This window comes from Conger conger, chromosome 5 (assembly GCF_963514075.1).
Source record: "Conger conger chromosome 5, fConCon1.1, whole genome shotgun sequence".
Lineage (NCBI taxonomy): Eukaryota > Metazoa > Chordata > Actinopteri > Anguilliformes > Congridae > Conger > Conger conger.
In genome coordinates this window covers 15,672,259-15,686,039 of record NC_083764.1, presented here as the reverse complement: position 1 = coordinate 15,686,039, position 13,781 = coordinate 15,672,259, and the positions used below count along the sequence as shown (strand labels likewise).

The window sequence follows — 13,781 nt, the reverse complement described above, 5'->3', positions numbered from 1 at the left end:
CTCCCATAAATAATACAGTTAACGAAGACAAATGACCAAAACAACATCCGTTATAATTGCACGTATTTATGTGTGATTTTGTTTGGAAACAGCTTTTTAGCTCAAAGACATACACAATTAGACTACTAATCTTGTATTTAAGAGCATTAGTGTGCAATATTCTCAAGATTATATCAAGTTTCATACATATACACCACATTACATACATGTCTAAACTTCAGTACAAGATATTTATCGGCATGGTTAATTAAGCCATTTCACCAAAGGTCATCATTATGTAGTTATTGTATGCCATTTATTCAAACAATATTGTGAAATGAAGTGTATGCGTATGACATATATAGTGTAAGGTACAAATATACAAGTAAAGAATGAAGAAACATCAGGGTGGACTGTGTGTAACAAATTTGTAGTCTTTTTATTTCACAGATGGTGAACTTTAACAATTTCCCTGCACTTTCTAGGACATGTACAACAAAGAATGAAACATAAGGCAAATTGGGTGTTAAAAATAAAAAAACAGGAAAAACCTTACTTTACTTTGAATGAAACACTCCCATACACAAACACAACCAAAAAGAAACATCATGGATGACACACGCTGTTGCATATTACCAGCCATTACTAACATATTGTTTTATACTTTACACAGATTAAACAGGGTAATTCAGAATACATAGCAGCTAAGCCTACACGTGAACCAACAATGACAATGTATCCATTCAGAGGTCAGTTAAAGCGTGTTCTCACATTGAATACCGCATATGGAGCAACAAGTCGTCCACATTTGTACACAGTCAGTCGACAGCACTACAAGTTACATGTACTGCACCAAAACATGACATACATTAAGCAGGGGTGAAGCTATTAACTACTTTTGTTTTGCACACAATGAGAAATCATCCTTAAGTTTTCCAGAGAGCTGACCATAAATCGACACATATAAAAACAGTGCAGTTTCTTTAAAAACAATGCCCTTAATAATACTTTCCCTAAAATAAGTTTCCACTGAACATTTCCATCGGACTTTATATTTAAGCATCTCACCACTCTGATCATAACTTTTGAGTAAAAAGTTAAGTAAGAGTGGCATTTTGGCCACATGTTTAGTTTGATTGGTTGCTGATGTTAATGAAGTATTTAGTGCAAGAAAATGAACAACATGGGCTAAGAAACTTGCAAGTTAAAAGCAAAAGATAATTACATTGGATTATAATGTAATAAAACAACAAAAACTTATATTTGATTGAATTCTCTGCAACATGGAAAGCAACAGGGACATGGATGACTAAAATTACAGTTATTATGATACAATCCACTCCAGCTAGGCAAAATATGCTCCTAAAAGGCAACTATTTTGTGGAATGAGAAAACAGAGAAAATAGGCAATGCAATTATGTGGTATTGAACATTTTCAAGTAACCGTATTTCAATTCAATTTAAAATGAAACCAAATAACATACAAAAGAAAGGTAAGCATGCAATTTAAATATAACTTTGGATTTTTTTTTTTTTTCATTTACAGTATTTAGTTGGGACATACATGCAAATTCAAATTTTGAGGTACAATATCAAGCAAAACATGAAGCTTTGATATTTCTTCACCTTATAATACTCAAGTCATTCTAATAACATACATAACTCAAATGCTGTCCTGCTTTTCCCTTGGAAAGAAACAACAATGCTCTGTTTAACATCTGCAAACACACACGAGGAGGTCACATTTTCACACGTATAGTAACTCATCCAGCAAAAATAATCGAATGGTAAAGAGTGACACCGCACTGTGTAATACATTCAGATGGTTTATATTAAGGTGTGCATGATTTCCTGTGCTCTAGAAATGGAGGGATTTATGTGAAAGACAACAGGCAAGATGGGGCCTTGGTCACCACCTCCTGTAGGTCATTGAGGGCATGCCCTAACCCTCATGGAAGGCCCTCACACCTCTTCAGTAGGGAGTCTGGGGGTCTCGGGTAGTAGCCGGTGGTGCAGGGTTTGTCCGGAGAGAATCGGGGGAATTTATAGTCCAGTGGGAGGTCTAGGGTCAGGAAACAATATGGCAACAATTAAAACAAAATAAAATCAGAGGAGAAAAACAAAGAGGACAACATTTAATGGCAATGTGAAGTAGTGGCTTGTGAACCGAGTGTACTGGGTTTAAATAACCAGCACACTGATGTCAGTTTAAAAAAATCCCAGCTGCATAATATGTCAAAATTAAGATGAAACCTGAGATGAAATTCTTAATATATTTTGAATGGTATATGCAAAACTCGACTTAGCCCAGGACTAATCTGTGTCTGTGAAACCAGCCGATTAAGGTTTAGTTTACAAAATATGTATTTTATACTTTTTTGAGAGGTAATATATGAAGAAATCATGAACTGCAGTGCAAGCTGCATGATAAAATACCACAGAAAGAAAGTATTCTGGGAATTGTAGATGCAAATGCTTCCAGTAAAATGCTTGCTAAAAAAACAATGCCAGTCATTGGACTTCCTATTAAGTAGTTGTAGATTCCCAGTAAGAGGAACAACAGTGCTGAGCAAGCTGATGACACATGGATCCCAACATTAGAAAAGCATGTGTAACCTCACAGTTGTGGCCGTCCATTTAAAAGCCTACAAGCCCGATCGATTTAAAGAAACATTATACTCTACAATCTCCACTTTCAAAAATACTTTTGTAACAAGTGGAAAATCCCCAATTTTGACTGTCACATGTGTATCGGGTTACTTTTGAAATGCCAGCATTTGTGCTTGAGCGGTCATCACCCCCTGAGCCGGGTTATTATCTGAACAGATGTACCAATGGCACGGACGAGCATGTGACCGTAGGCGCGGGTGGAGAGCCTGGACTCGGGGTCACGGCCACCTCTCTGCCCGTCTCTGCCCTCACCTGCGATGCTCTCCACACTGGGGATGGCCATAGTGCTGAAGGTGTGGATGCTGTGGCTGCACCAGGTGAGCTTTGGGGCGTCCTCCACCCCTCCCCCGCTCCTGCACACGTCCGTGAAGTAGGAGCCCCACTGCTCCGAGGCAGCGGAGGGTGCTTTCATTCCCTGGTCCTGTAGCCAGGGCACATTAGACAGACCGGGTGACTCAAAGGTCACAGCAAAAGCTTTAATGCAGCCTTACACGTGAACCTGTGGGCTCTGCGAGAACAATAGCAGTCGGTGGAGATGCTAAACACAGCACATGCAGTCCGTAACTATTTTGGACGGTGACACATTTTTATTCGCTGTTTTCGCTCTGTACTCCAGCAAACAGTTTAAATAAAACACTAGGAAGCCATTTTATGCATGAACTAATGAGTCCCCTAAAATGGGGAGACAATTCGTAAAAAATATGAATTCACCCAAAAACCCTTAAATTAAAGGTGAAAGTCTGCACATTAAGCAAATAGTGATAGTTTTATTTAAACTGTTTGTTTACTGGAGTACACAGCAATAACAACACACAATCTGTCACAGTCCAAAAACTTACAGACTGCACTGTATATAATCTGGCTTTACTCAGACTACTTTCCAAATAATTTTTCATGTTCATCACATGTTGAGTGTTCCATGTCCATTTGCATATTATTAGGAATGCTTTGTGATCCTGTATAATATACACCAGAACTCATAAGCAAAACAGCCCAAAATACATCCAAAAAACAAGAAATACATCCAAAAAATGTCAAACAGAAGCAGATATTATATATATGTTTCAAACTACCTATTTACACTGTCAAAAACATTTTTAGAAAATGGAAGATAAATGGAACAGTTCAAGTCACGGCAAGGTCTGGAAGACCAATAAATATTTCAGATAGAATGCAAGTGAAGGGCAAATTACTATGTGTGAAGGGGTTTATGGGTATCTTAGGACCTTAAAACCACAAGAAGTGTACTGTATTAGAGTCAAAAAGGAATGACAGGTTATAAAATGAATGCAATTGTGTGAGTGTGTTCAATAATACCAATACCAATACCAATAATACAATGGCGCAGAACGTGAATAGTGACATGGATATATGTGAATGGCACGCAGGAGGTCTCCCTGAGCACTTTCAATTTCCCCCCAATATTCCAAAAATGTCGAACACAAGTACACTGCATATGGACTACCTACAGTAAGGTTTCCAAAATGCCATCTCAGCTCAGTAATTTTGGGAGCATGCCACTGAGGTGGCCGAATTGTGCAGAGGCAGCAGAATGACTGTAATGCACAATGCTCTCTTTATCAAACCACGCTGACACTGCGTCAGCACTGTGAAAAAGCAGTCCGCTCGGGTATAAATCTGGCAAGGGGCACGCTTTGTAAACCACCGTACAATACCCTCTGTAGAAAGCACGGTCCTTCCCATTATTTCACGGCATGACGGTACATTTTCACCCTGGCGAACATGAGTCAGGCAGACAAGCAGAGCGGGCGAGCGACAGCTAACGAATGAATGAAGGCGTGAGGGGACAAGAAGAAAGAGAGAGTGAAACAAGCATGAACTAATTATGCATGAACTAATGAGTGAACTTAACAGCCAATTGTCCAATTACTTTTGGTCCCCAAAAATGGGGGGACAATTCGTAAAAAATATGAATTCACCCAAAAACCCTTAAATTAAAGGTGAAAGTCTGCACATTAAGCAAATAGTGAGAGTTTTATTTAAACTGTTTGTTTACTGGAGTACACAGCAATAACAACACACAATCTGTCACAGTCCAAATACTTACAGACTGCACTGTATATAATCTGTATATAACTCAGACTACTTTCCAAATAATTTTTCATGTTCATCACATGTTGAGTGTTCCATGTCCATTTGCATATTATTAGGAATGCTTTGTGATCCTGTATAATATACACCAGAACTCATAAGCAAAACAGCCCAAAATACATCCAAAAAACAAGAAATACATCCAAAAAATGTCAAACAGAAGCAGATATTATATATCTCATTTCTTCTCACTTTCTCAATGATTTATTCTGTGTGTAAATATTTAGACAAGACATTGTAAATTTTCAGATAATTCCAGAAAAGGCTGCATTGCACTGAATTTTATTTTAGAGAGAAACACATCATATGAGATTCCTGTTAAAAGACAGAGCTCATCATTATGTGAAATGGTAGCTTCATCTTTCTTTCCATCTTTGAAGTTTTTCCCTTCCACATATTCCCAGACTCTCAGAAAACAAACTGTGATAGTTATCTTTGATTTCCAGCTTTAATATGCAACAGTATTTTCCCTTCAGACCACATTCAAAAATAGTTTTTGCACAAAGGAAGGTGTTTACATCAAAATGTGTCATTAATAAAACATGAAAAGGACAACAACTGGGCACAACTTAACTTTTTCAAGTTCTATAAAAGTTCCACTTTTTAGATCCTTTTTGTCAGACCCATCAAAAAAAGAGCTAAGATGAAATCAATAACTTGCTTCCTCTGTGACTAACTCTCCTCTAGAACTTCCTGCTTGGCACAGCTTCTCAAAGTTAAAACCAAACATTTCAACTTTTTTTTGCCTAACGTTCAACAGCATTGCATAAGCATATGGAAATTTCCATGACTGGTCAAATCAGGTCAAAATAAAAAGAGGGCTAATAAGGAACACTTCAGTGCTGTAAAGCCAAAATACATTCAGAGCGCTGCTTGCATACATTCATCATTGTAAACTGCACAGCAAAGCCATTGAATATCAGCACTTAACAGAGAGAATGATACACTAACTATGCATGTGCAAAGGTTTGGGCACCCCTGGTTTAAATGTGTTACAATTAATCTGTATATGATCGAAAATAAACCAGAACTCTAAATGATTTAAACATGAGACCTTTATTTGTATATACATATTTTTTTAAAGGAAATGGGCCCCGTACAAACGTTCGCCAACCCTTTCGGATTATTCTTTGTTACTTTTTAAAAAGATGATTACTGAGGCCCAGACCAAAATGATTTACTCGTTATGGCTTCAATGCCTCAGGTGAGTGTAATTCCACGGCTGAACTTTTTTTATTCTGAAGTGACTCCATGCCTTATAAAGTATCCAACTGCAGTGGCTGTTCTGTCTAGTGTTAACAACTATGAGTTCCTCTAAACAGTTGTCCAAGGATGAAGATGAAGATGGTTCATTTCCACCAAGAAGGAGAAGGCTACAAAAACTCTCTCAATGTTTCAAACTACCTATTTACACTGTCAAAAACATTTTTAGAAAATGGAAGATAAATGGAACAGTTGAAGTCACGGCAAGGTCTGGAAGACCAATAAATATTTCAGATAGAATGCAAGTGAAGGGCAAATTACTATGTGTGAAGGGGTTTATGGGTATCTTAGGACCTTAAAACCACAAGAAGTGTACTGTATTAGAGTCAAAAAGGAATGACAGGTTATAAAATGAATGCAATTGTGTGAGTGTGTTCAATAATACCAATACCAATAATACAATGGCGCAGAACGTGAATAGTGACATGGATATATGTGAATGGCACGCAGGAGGTCTCCCTGAGCAATTTCAATTTCCCCCCAATATTCCAAAAACGCCGAACACAAGTACAGTGCATATGGACTACCTACAGTAAGGTTTCCAAAATGCCATCTCAGCTCAGTAATTTTGGGAGCATGCCACTGAGGTGGCCGAATTGTGCAGAGGCAGCAGAATGACTGTAATGCACAATGCTCTCTTTATCAAACCACGCTGACACTGCGTCAGCACCGTGAAAAAGCAGTCCGCTCGGGTATAAATCTGGCAAGGGGCACGCTTCTGTAAACCACCGTACAATACCCTCTGTAGAAAGCACGGTCCTTCCCATTATTTCACGGCATGACGGTACATTTTTACCCTGGCGAACATGAGTCAGGCAGACAAGCAGAGCGGGCGAGCGACAGCTAACGAATGAATGAAGGCGTGAGGGGACAAGAAGAAAGAGAGAGTGAAACAAGCAGGAGCCTGTTTTAATCCATACAATAGCAATGGGAAAGGCCTGCCTCGATATGAGCCCAGTTGCTGAGTGATCCCGCAGAAAAGCCTGACCGCTCCCCCGCTCGGCACACGTTCTGATCTGTCCTTCTCTCCCTGGAACAAAACATCCTGCACTCTGATGCCTCAGCAGGAAGTGACCCGCGCAACACACTGGCTTTTGTGTGAGGCCCAAGGCCTGCTCTGCTCTGAGAGGGAAGAGGCCTTTACACATGGCACATCCGACATTTCACTTCATTTTATTGTTTCCTTTCCTTTATCTCTCTCCACCTCCCTCTCCCTTTCCCCCTCTCGCTCCCTTTCTCCCTCTCTCACTCCCTCTCAGACACTAATATGCCGCTTACATTAAACCTGTTAGAACATGACTGCCATTACAGGAATTACTTAGCTGTACCTGTTCAGCTGGGAAGTCATCAGAGGACATGCACTCACAATGTCCCAGCGTTTACCTGCAATTACGATACCTGAAAGCAGTCATTCGCATACACACGCGCACACAAACGCACACGTGAGAACACAAGCACGGGGCTACTGGGATTCTGTACATAGCAGCAGGTATTACCGACTTCAAAGCGGGGGCATGCAGGCGTACACACTTCTGATGTGAAACAGGTGTGTGTGGGGGGGGGGGTGTACGTACTTCAAACTTTCCCCTCTTTTCAACGGGCTCTGCTCGCACGTCACGACTCTTCGCCTGGCTGCCCCCCGGCACCCCCTCTCCCTCCAGCTCCTCCACGATCATCACCGTCTCCCACTTTCCGAATCGGCTGGCTGGGAACATGTCAGAGCGCATGCTGTCTCCGAAGTACACCACCTGCAGGAAAGAAGAGGCATTGCAGCGGGCTAGATGGAACGACATTTCAGATAGGATTGTTTATGACATTTCAGTTTTGTTTTGTTTTGAGAATGTTCTAATCTACTGCCAAGTACTGCACTCGGTAGTAAACTGCGATAAAAGCTCATTTAATTCACCGTTAAGGGGAGTGAATTACTTTCGTATGCTGACTTCACAGCCCATTACCTTTAATCTGAATTTCAATACCTCATTTGATACCCCAATTCACAAAAATGATCTTATAATCTCCATGAGCCTCTTCGGTACTGTGTGCCTAAAATAAATAAAGAGTTCAGCCAGACCTTAAGGGGAAAGTAAGAGTGACCGACTGGCACTCTGCTTTCCTCATTTTTAGAAACTATTCAACATGGAAACTCCAGTGGATTTATTCCTGGCAATAACTGCATTGGAATACTTGCTTCAGCAAAGTCACATAGGATGGCATTTAAGTTATACACAGAAAGCACTACTATACACAAGATATGGAATAAAAGAAGTCAATGGAAAAGTTATGTTCATCAGTGAAAGTACCTATTTTTCATGCCCGAGGCCACAAAATGGCTCTTAATGGCTTAAGTGATCACAGTGAGCAATTGTTCTCAAGAGGTGACCTTAAGGTGAATTTAATCAAACAGCAAGGGCTATTAAAGTGGCCTGCTCGCACCAGATAATGAGCGGTACGTTTAAACTTTAAAGAAAACTCTTCACACAACGTTCCTTTCTGGAATGCAGCACGGGTGGGGGGACGGGGGGACGGCTGTGGTAGAGAGCAGTCAATCAGAGAGAGGGGGGGGACTGGGGAGGTTCATGAATCACAGTAGGGCTGAGGGAACATTAGGGAATTCCACCACTTTGGTCCTGTCGTCCACACGTGTGTGTGTGAGCATGTGTGTGCGTGTGTGCATGCATGTGTGCTTTTGGGACACATAAATTAAGAGCCAAGCTCTGCAGAGAAACACTGCAAAAACATGGCTCTCTTAACAAGCGCTTGTAATAATCCTCTTTTTTTTTTTCTCTCAAGTAGAAAATATTATCTTGCTTTAAGTTACTGTTTGCTAGACAAGTGAACGTTTCTCACCCCATTGGCAAACCTTGAAATGAGTCAAACTTTCTCACCTCATTGGCACTTTTTGGTCTCAGCAAAAAAAGTCATAAAAAAACATTTTAAGACTTTAAGTCTCAAAAATGAGACTAAGTTACTTGTTAAGACTGACTTATTATTTGTATTTTTGCAGTGAAGTTCCGTGCCGCAAAGCAGACTCGGCGTCAGGTTTCCTGGCTTTCCCCCACCGAATCCGACACGGCTGGGCTCCACGCAGTGCGATCCCTTTTTTGCTCCCCGCAGCCCCAGGGATCGCTGGGAGGAAAAATATTTACGATGCTGGGAATTCCATCACTTGCAGCAGGATTGGTTTTCCCAGGAATGAGAGGTCTCTGGATGACTTTGACAATCGTGTCGAACGACACAAATTAAACCCAGTCAGATCTGACACAATCTTTTAATAGAAGTTTGCTCTGATAAAGTTACATTGAACAAGTTATTTGTCAGGCTAATTACAGCTTGTTTAATTCTTGACTATCAGCTTGTTTGACTATCAATCAGCTTCAAAAGGCAAACGCTAAAGTGATGTTAACCACTGATGTTTTCAAACCTTCCATCCTTAAGGTCACTGCAACCTGTATTACTCTCATGGCATTAGCCAATGACATTCGAAAAACAAAAACCAACATTTTACATATTCAACAAACCGTCAGAAACAATATGAAATATAACCATGAACACTCCAAATTGCTCCTCATCATATTGGCACTTGGTGTTTCCATGCCTGAATAAAACTTTTTTTTTTTTTCCTAATAACAAGCTAGTACCGCGCCCATAAGTGCCTTAGAATAGACTACTGATACAGATACCAAATCTGTGCTGATCCAGAATCAGGCCTCCCCTGTGAATATCCTAACTTTAACTATGAGAATCAAAAATGCTAAACTGACCCCAGCCCTGCTATTCTGAGATGCTTTAAAAATACGGGCTCAGATCTTTGACTGGATGCATTCTGAGAAGCCCCTGCCATCAGGCCCCCGCTGAGCGGAGTGAGACCCTCCGCGGGTCCCTCAGGGGCCCCCCTTCTGATTAATCCCTCGCTCAGAGCAGCGATTAGTGGTAAGGTGGCCCACGATGGCAGACAGCTCAGCTTTAACGAGCCCATTGTCGTCCGCCGTGTGGGGCCCCCGAGAGAGAGCGGCCGGCTCTCGTTTCTGACGGGGAACGTCGTTATGGCCACAGCTTCCCGACCTGCTCCCGTGCTCCGGCCAGATTCCACGCCTGCTGAGTACGGCCGCTTAGCGCCGGCTAACAAAGCGCGTGAATCCGGCTCAGTTCACCTCTCTGCCCTTAATGCGCCAAAGCTAGCACGCGGTGCGGCTATGTGAGTGACGTGTGGAAGCTGCCCGTCTTCCCACCGGCAGGTAATGAGTTGGTACTGCTTAGTGTTGTAAAGGCATTCACCCGCACAGTCATAGCAATGCTAGGGCTAGGTATGCAAATGTAAATAATTGAAATTTGCTAAAAAAAAAAATCCAATGTACAGAATTCAACTTTTACATTGCAATATTTTTTGATATTGCGCAAGAATCTAGAATGTAAGAATCTTGTAACAAAATGAACTTACAAAAGTAGTCTATAAATGTTTTAAAGTGCATGTTTTTTCTTCCTTGTTACAATTTAATTGCGTGACGCAAAAATTTGGCTGAGTTTTGGAGGTTTGGCCGAGCACCATTTGCTCTGTCGACAATTGCACAATTGATATGCTAGAATGAAAACATTTCTTGTGAATTACAAACACTGCTTACTGCACTGTGCTTATATATTGTGAAAAACATGCGTAATGTTTACAAGGAATCTTTGGGAATAGTGCTTTATTGAAACATCTTTTGTTTGAGCACATTCATCATTAATGGCAGTGGAAACACTAGCAGGCGGATACGGCTTTAGCATTAGAACAACAGGAACTTCATGCTAGTAGAACCTGCAATAATGTGAAATAAGCCTGAGAGCTCTGTTGTTCAATGAAGGAAGCTTTCACACCATTAAGACCAGTAAGCGAGAGTGAGATGCTGAGAGTGGTTCAGAACAACCGTGGTAATGGTAGGTGAGTAAACAAACCCCTTGTGTTGAGCAACAGTGGTCACCTAAAGTAAACTCCAGCTACAATTTCTTGAGAAACTTGAAATAAAAATGTGGAATTGTATAAAAATGTGGAATTGTATATATGTTTTGTGTGAATGACTTGGTGAATGTTTTTATGGCAGTGCTAGTGGACAATCCCCACAGTAAGGTCCAAAGAAAACAGGCAGGGCCAAGGGGTTGGGGGGGGGAGTGCAATTTCCTGTTTGACTGGGCCCTTTGTTTATTTGTTTAAAGCGGCATCATTCCATTAACTGAGGTGAACTTCGGCTTGCTTTTATGTCTCAGATTTCCTCCGTGTAAATTTGGGATTGTTCTCACAGTGTTTGCCTTTTTAATTCAGTACGGACGCATAATTAGCACATTTTCAGTTCAGGTCCATCACTCATTCACTCCTACCTTACCCTCCCCCGAGTCTTCCATCCCTCCAGGAGACAGAGAGGCACGCAGGACCCACCTATGCTCTGCGACTCCACCCGACGGGGGGATGGAGCAGTGCTCTGAATGCCCCTCTTTCAAAGGTTTCCGCGGAAGTTCTCCTCGGGTGAAAGTGGAGAGGACTGAAAATAGCGCTGCCCCTGTTCGCCCCCGGCGGCCCGCCCGCCACGTGTCCAAACGTAGGTTAGCGTTAGCGCCGCATTCCGCGAGTGCTTTCACCACTCGGCGCTGAACACAGGGCGCATTCAGCGGCGTGGGGAGCGTGTGCACTCCTCTTCCGGCGTCCCCTGTCCTCGTATTCCGTGACGCGCCAGACCTTAGTCCTGTCCCTCTTGGCACCTCTTTGACACTCACGTGTGTGTGCCCTTTCGTTGCCCGGTCCTCACTTTGGCGCAAAGCCCTCCAGATTTACTGCTCACAATCTTCCGCGAACGTGCCAAGATAAGCTGTAGCACTGGCATTGGAAATGGCTAAGTGAGGTCATAATAATTGAATGTCTTTTCACTGGTGAGCTGGCTTTCCCATAAACACACTGAGGGGGACCTATTCGACTGTGGTGAGGTAACATGGCTAAAAGGAGCTAACCAGTCAAAGGCGTACCAGGCAGCTACTGAAAGGGGAAGTAACTTCTCACAACTGCTGCTGAGTCCACACACTTGTACATCAAGACATTTACACAAGCACACTCTCTCACGCACACAGAATCGGTCTCATTGCCATTTTAAGCAGACTGTACGCAATGGCTGAGCCGCCTGTTAAAATCGCAAACACACAAATACAGAAACAAGCATACACACACAGAGACACATACACACACACGCTCGCCCCACCTTTGGCTCGGCCTTTCCAGTCATGGACTTGAGCAGCTCATGAAGGTGGGGCCAGTTCCCCTGAGAGTACCAGCCAGGCTTGTCCAGGGATGGCAGCCCCTCACTCTCCTCCACATCATTAACTGCAAGACACAGAAAAAAGAAGTAACTGAGCAGCACTGAGAAACACAGAGCAGCACTGAGAAACACAGATCAGCACTGAGGAACACAGAAACAGTGACACTGAGGAACACAGAAACAGTGACACTGAGGAACACACAGTAGCACTGAGGAACAGGGACACTGAGAAACACAGAACAGCACTGAGAAACACAGAGCAGCACTGAGGAACACAGATAAGCACTGAGAAACACAGAGCAGCACTGAGGAACACAGATAAGCACTGAGAAACACAGATCAGCACTGAGGAACACAGAATAGCACTGAGAAACACAGAGCAGCACTGAGGAACACATAGCAGCACTGAGAAACACAGAGCAGCACTGAGAAACACAGATCAGCACTGAGAAACACAGAGCAGCACTGAGGAACACAGATAAGCACTGAGAAACACAGATCAGCATTGAGAAACATAGAGCAGCATTGAGAAACACAGAGCAGCACTGAGGAACACAGAGCAGCACTGAGGAACACAGAGCAGCACTGAGAAACACAGATCAGTACTGAGGAACACAGATCAGCACTGAGAAACACAGATCAGCATTGAGAAACATAGAGCGGCATTGAGAAACACAGAGCTGCACTGGGAAACACAGAGCTGCACTGGGAAACACAAGAGCATCACTGAGAAACACAGAACAGCATTGGGAAACACAGAGCATCACTGAGAAACACAGAGCAGCACTGAGGAACACAGAGCAGCACTGAGAAACACACAGCAGCACCGAGGAACAGTGACACTGAGAAACACACAGCATCACTGAGAAACACACAGCAGCACTGAGGAACAGCGACACTGAGAAACAGAGCAGCACTGAGCAACAGTGACAATGAGAAACACAGAGAGAAAGGGAAGCTAATGTTGTCCTATGGGGTAACTGGACAGAGCAGAAGATGTATCATGTCTGCTATCCAGCATAGGCAGATATAAACTCAAAACTGTAGTTTACAAAGTAACATTGGTTGACATTACAACCAGCAATTAGCAAACTCCATGGTTGAGCCCTTTCCTGTCCCGGCTGTAAATTCACCCTTCCCCCACAACTTTTATTCGCCCTACCCCCCACTATCATGGTCAAAGACCTCCCTCTCGTCAGGCCCCTGATTTAACTTCTTTAAACTGCCCGGTTTTTTCCATGTAAAACTCCAACTCCCATAGTCTCGAAGTGTCATTCATGCAAGATGAAGCAGTGATTTATACTGTACATGACACTAAATATTTTGGCAACTCACTCTTGCTTTAAAAACCATAAACGAGATATTTCTGGGGCAGAAATATCACAGTTTATGGGCACATTATTTATAGCCCATGTTGAAAACAATAAAATATCTATAGTAGGAGACATGCACTTGTACTTCGACTGGATAAGGTTTTGG

The 13,781-nt window shown here is 42.3% G+C and overlaps 1 protein-coding gene across 1 annotated transcript in view; it reads right to left on the bottom strand.

Annotated features, from left to right (window-relative positions):
- Positions 1–390: 390 nt before the first annotated feature.
- nt5dc1 (5'-nucleotidase domain containing 1) overlaps positions 391–13,781 on the bottom strand; it is a 63,030-nt gene continuing 49,639 nt past the window's right edge. Inside the window, exons 9-12 of the mRNA XM_061243119.1 lie at positions 12,246–12,367; positions 7,599–7,772; positions 2,902–3,070; positions 391–2,041 (exon numbers count right to left, since the gene is read on the bottom strand). Coding sequence (XP_061099103.1) covers positions 1,929–2,041; positions 2,902–3,070; positions 7,599–7,772; positions 12,246–12,367 — 578 coding nt within the window. The 3' untranslated portion in view covers positions 391–1,928. The remainder of the gene's footprint in view (positions 2,042–2,901; positions 3,071–7,598; positions 7,773–12,245; positions 12,368–13,781) is intronic.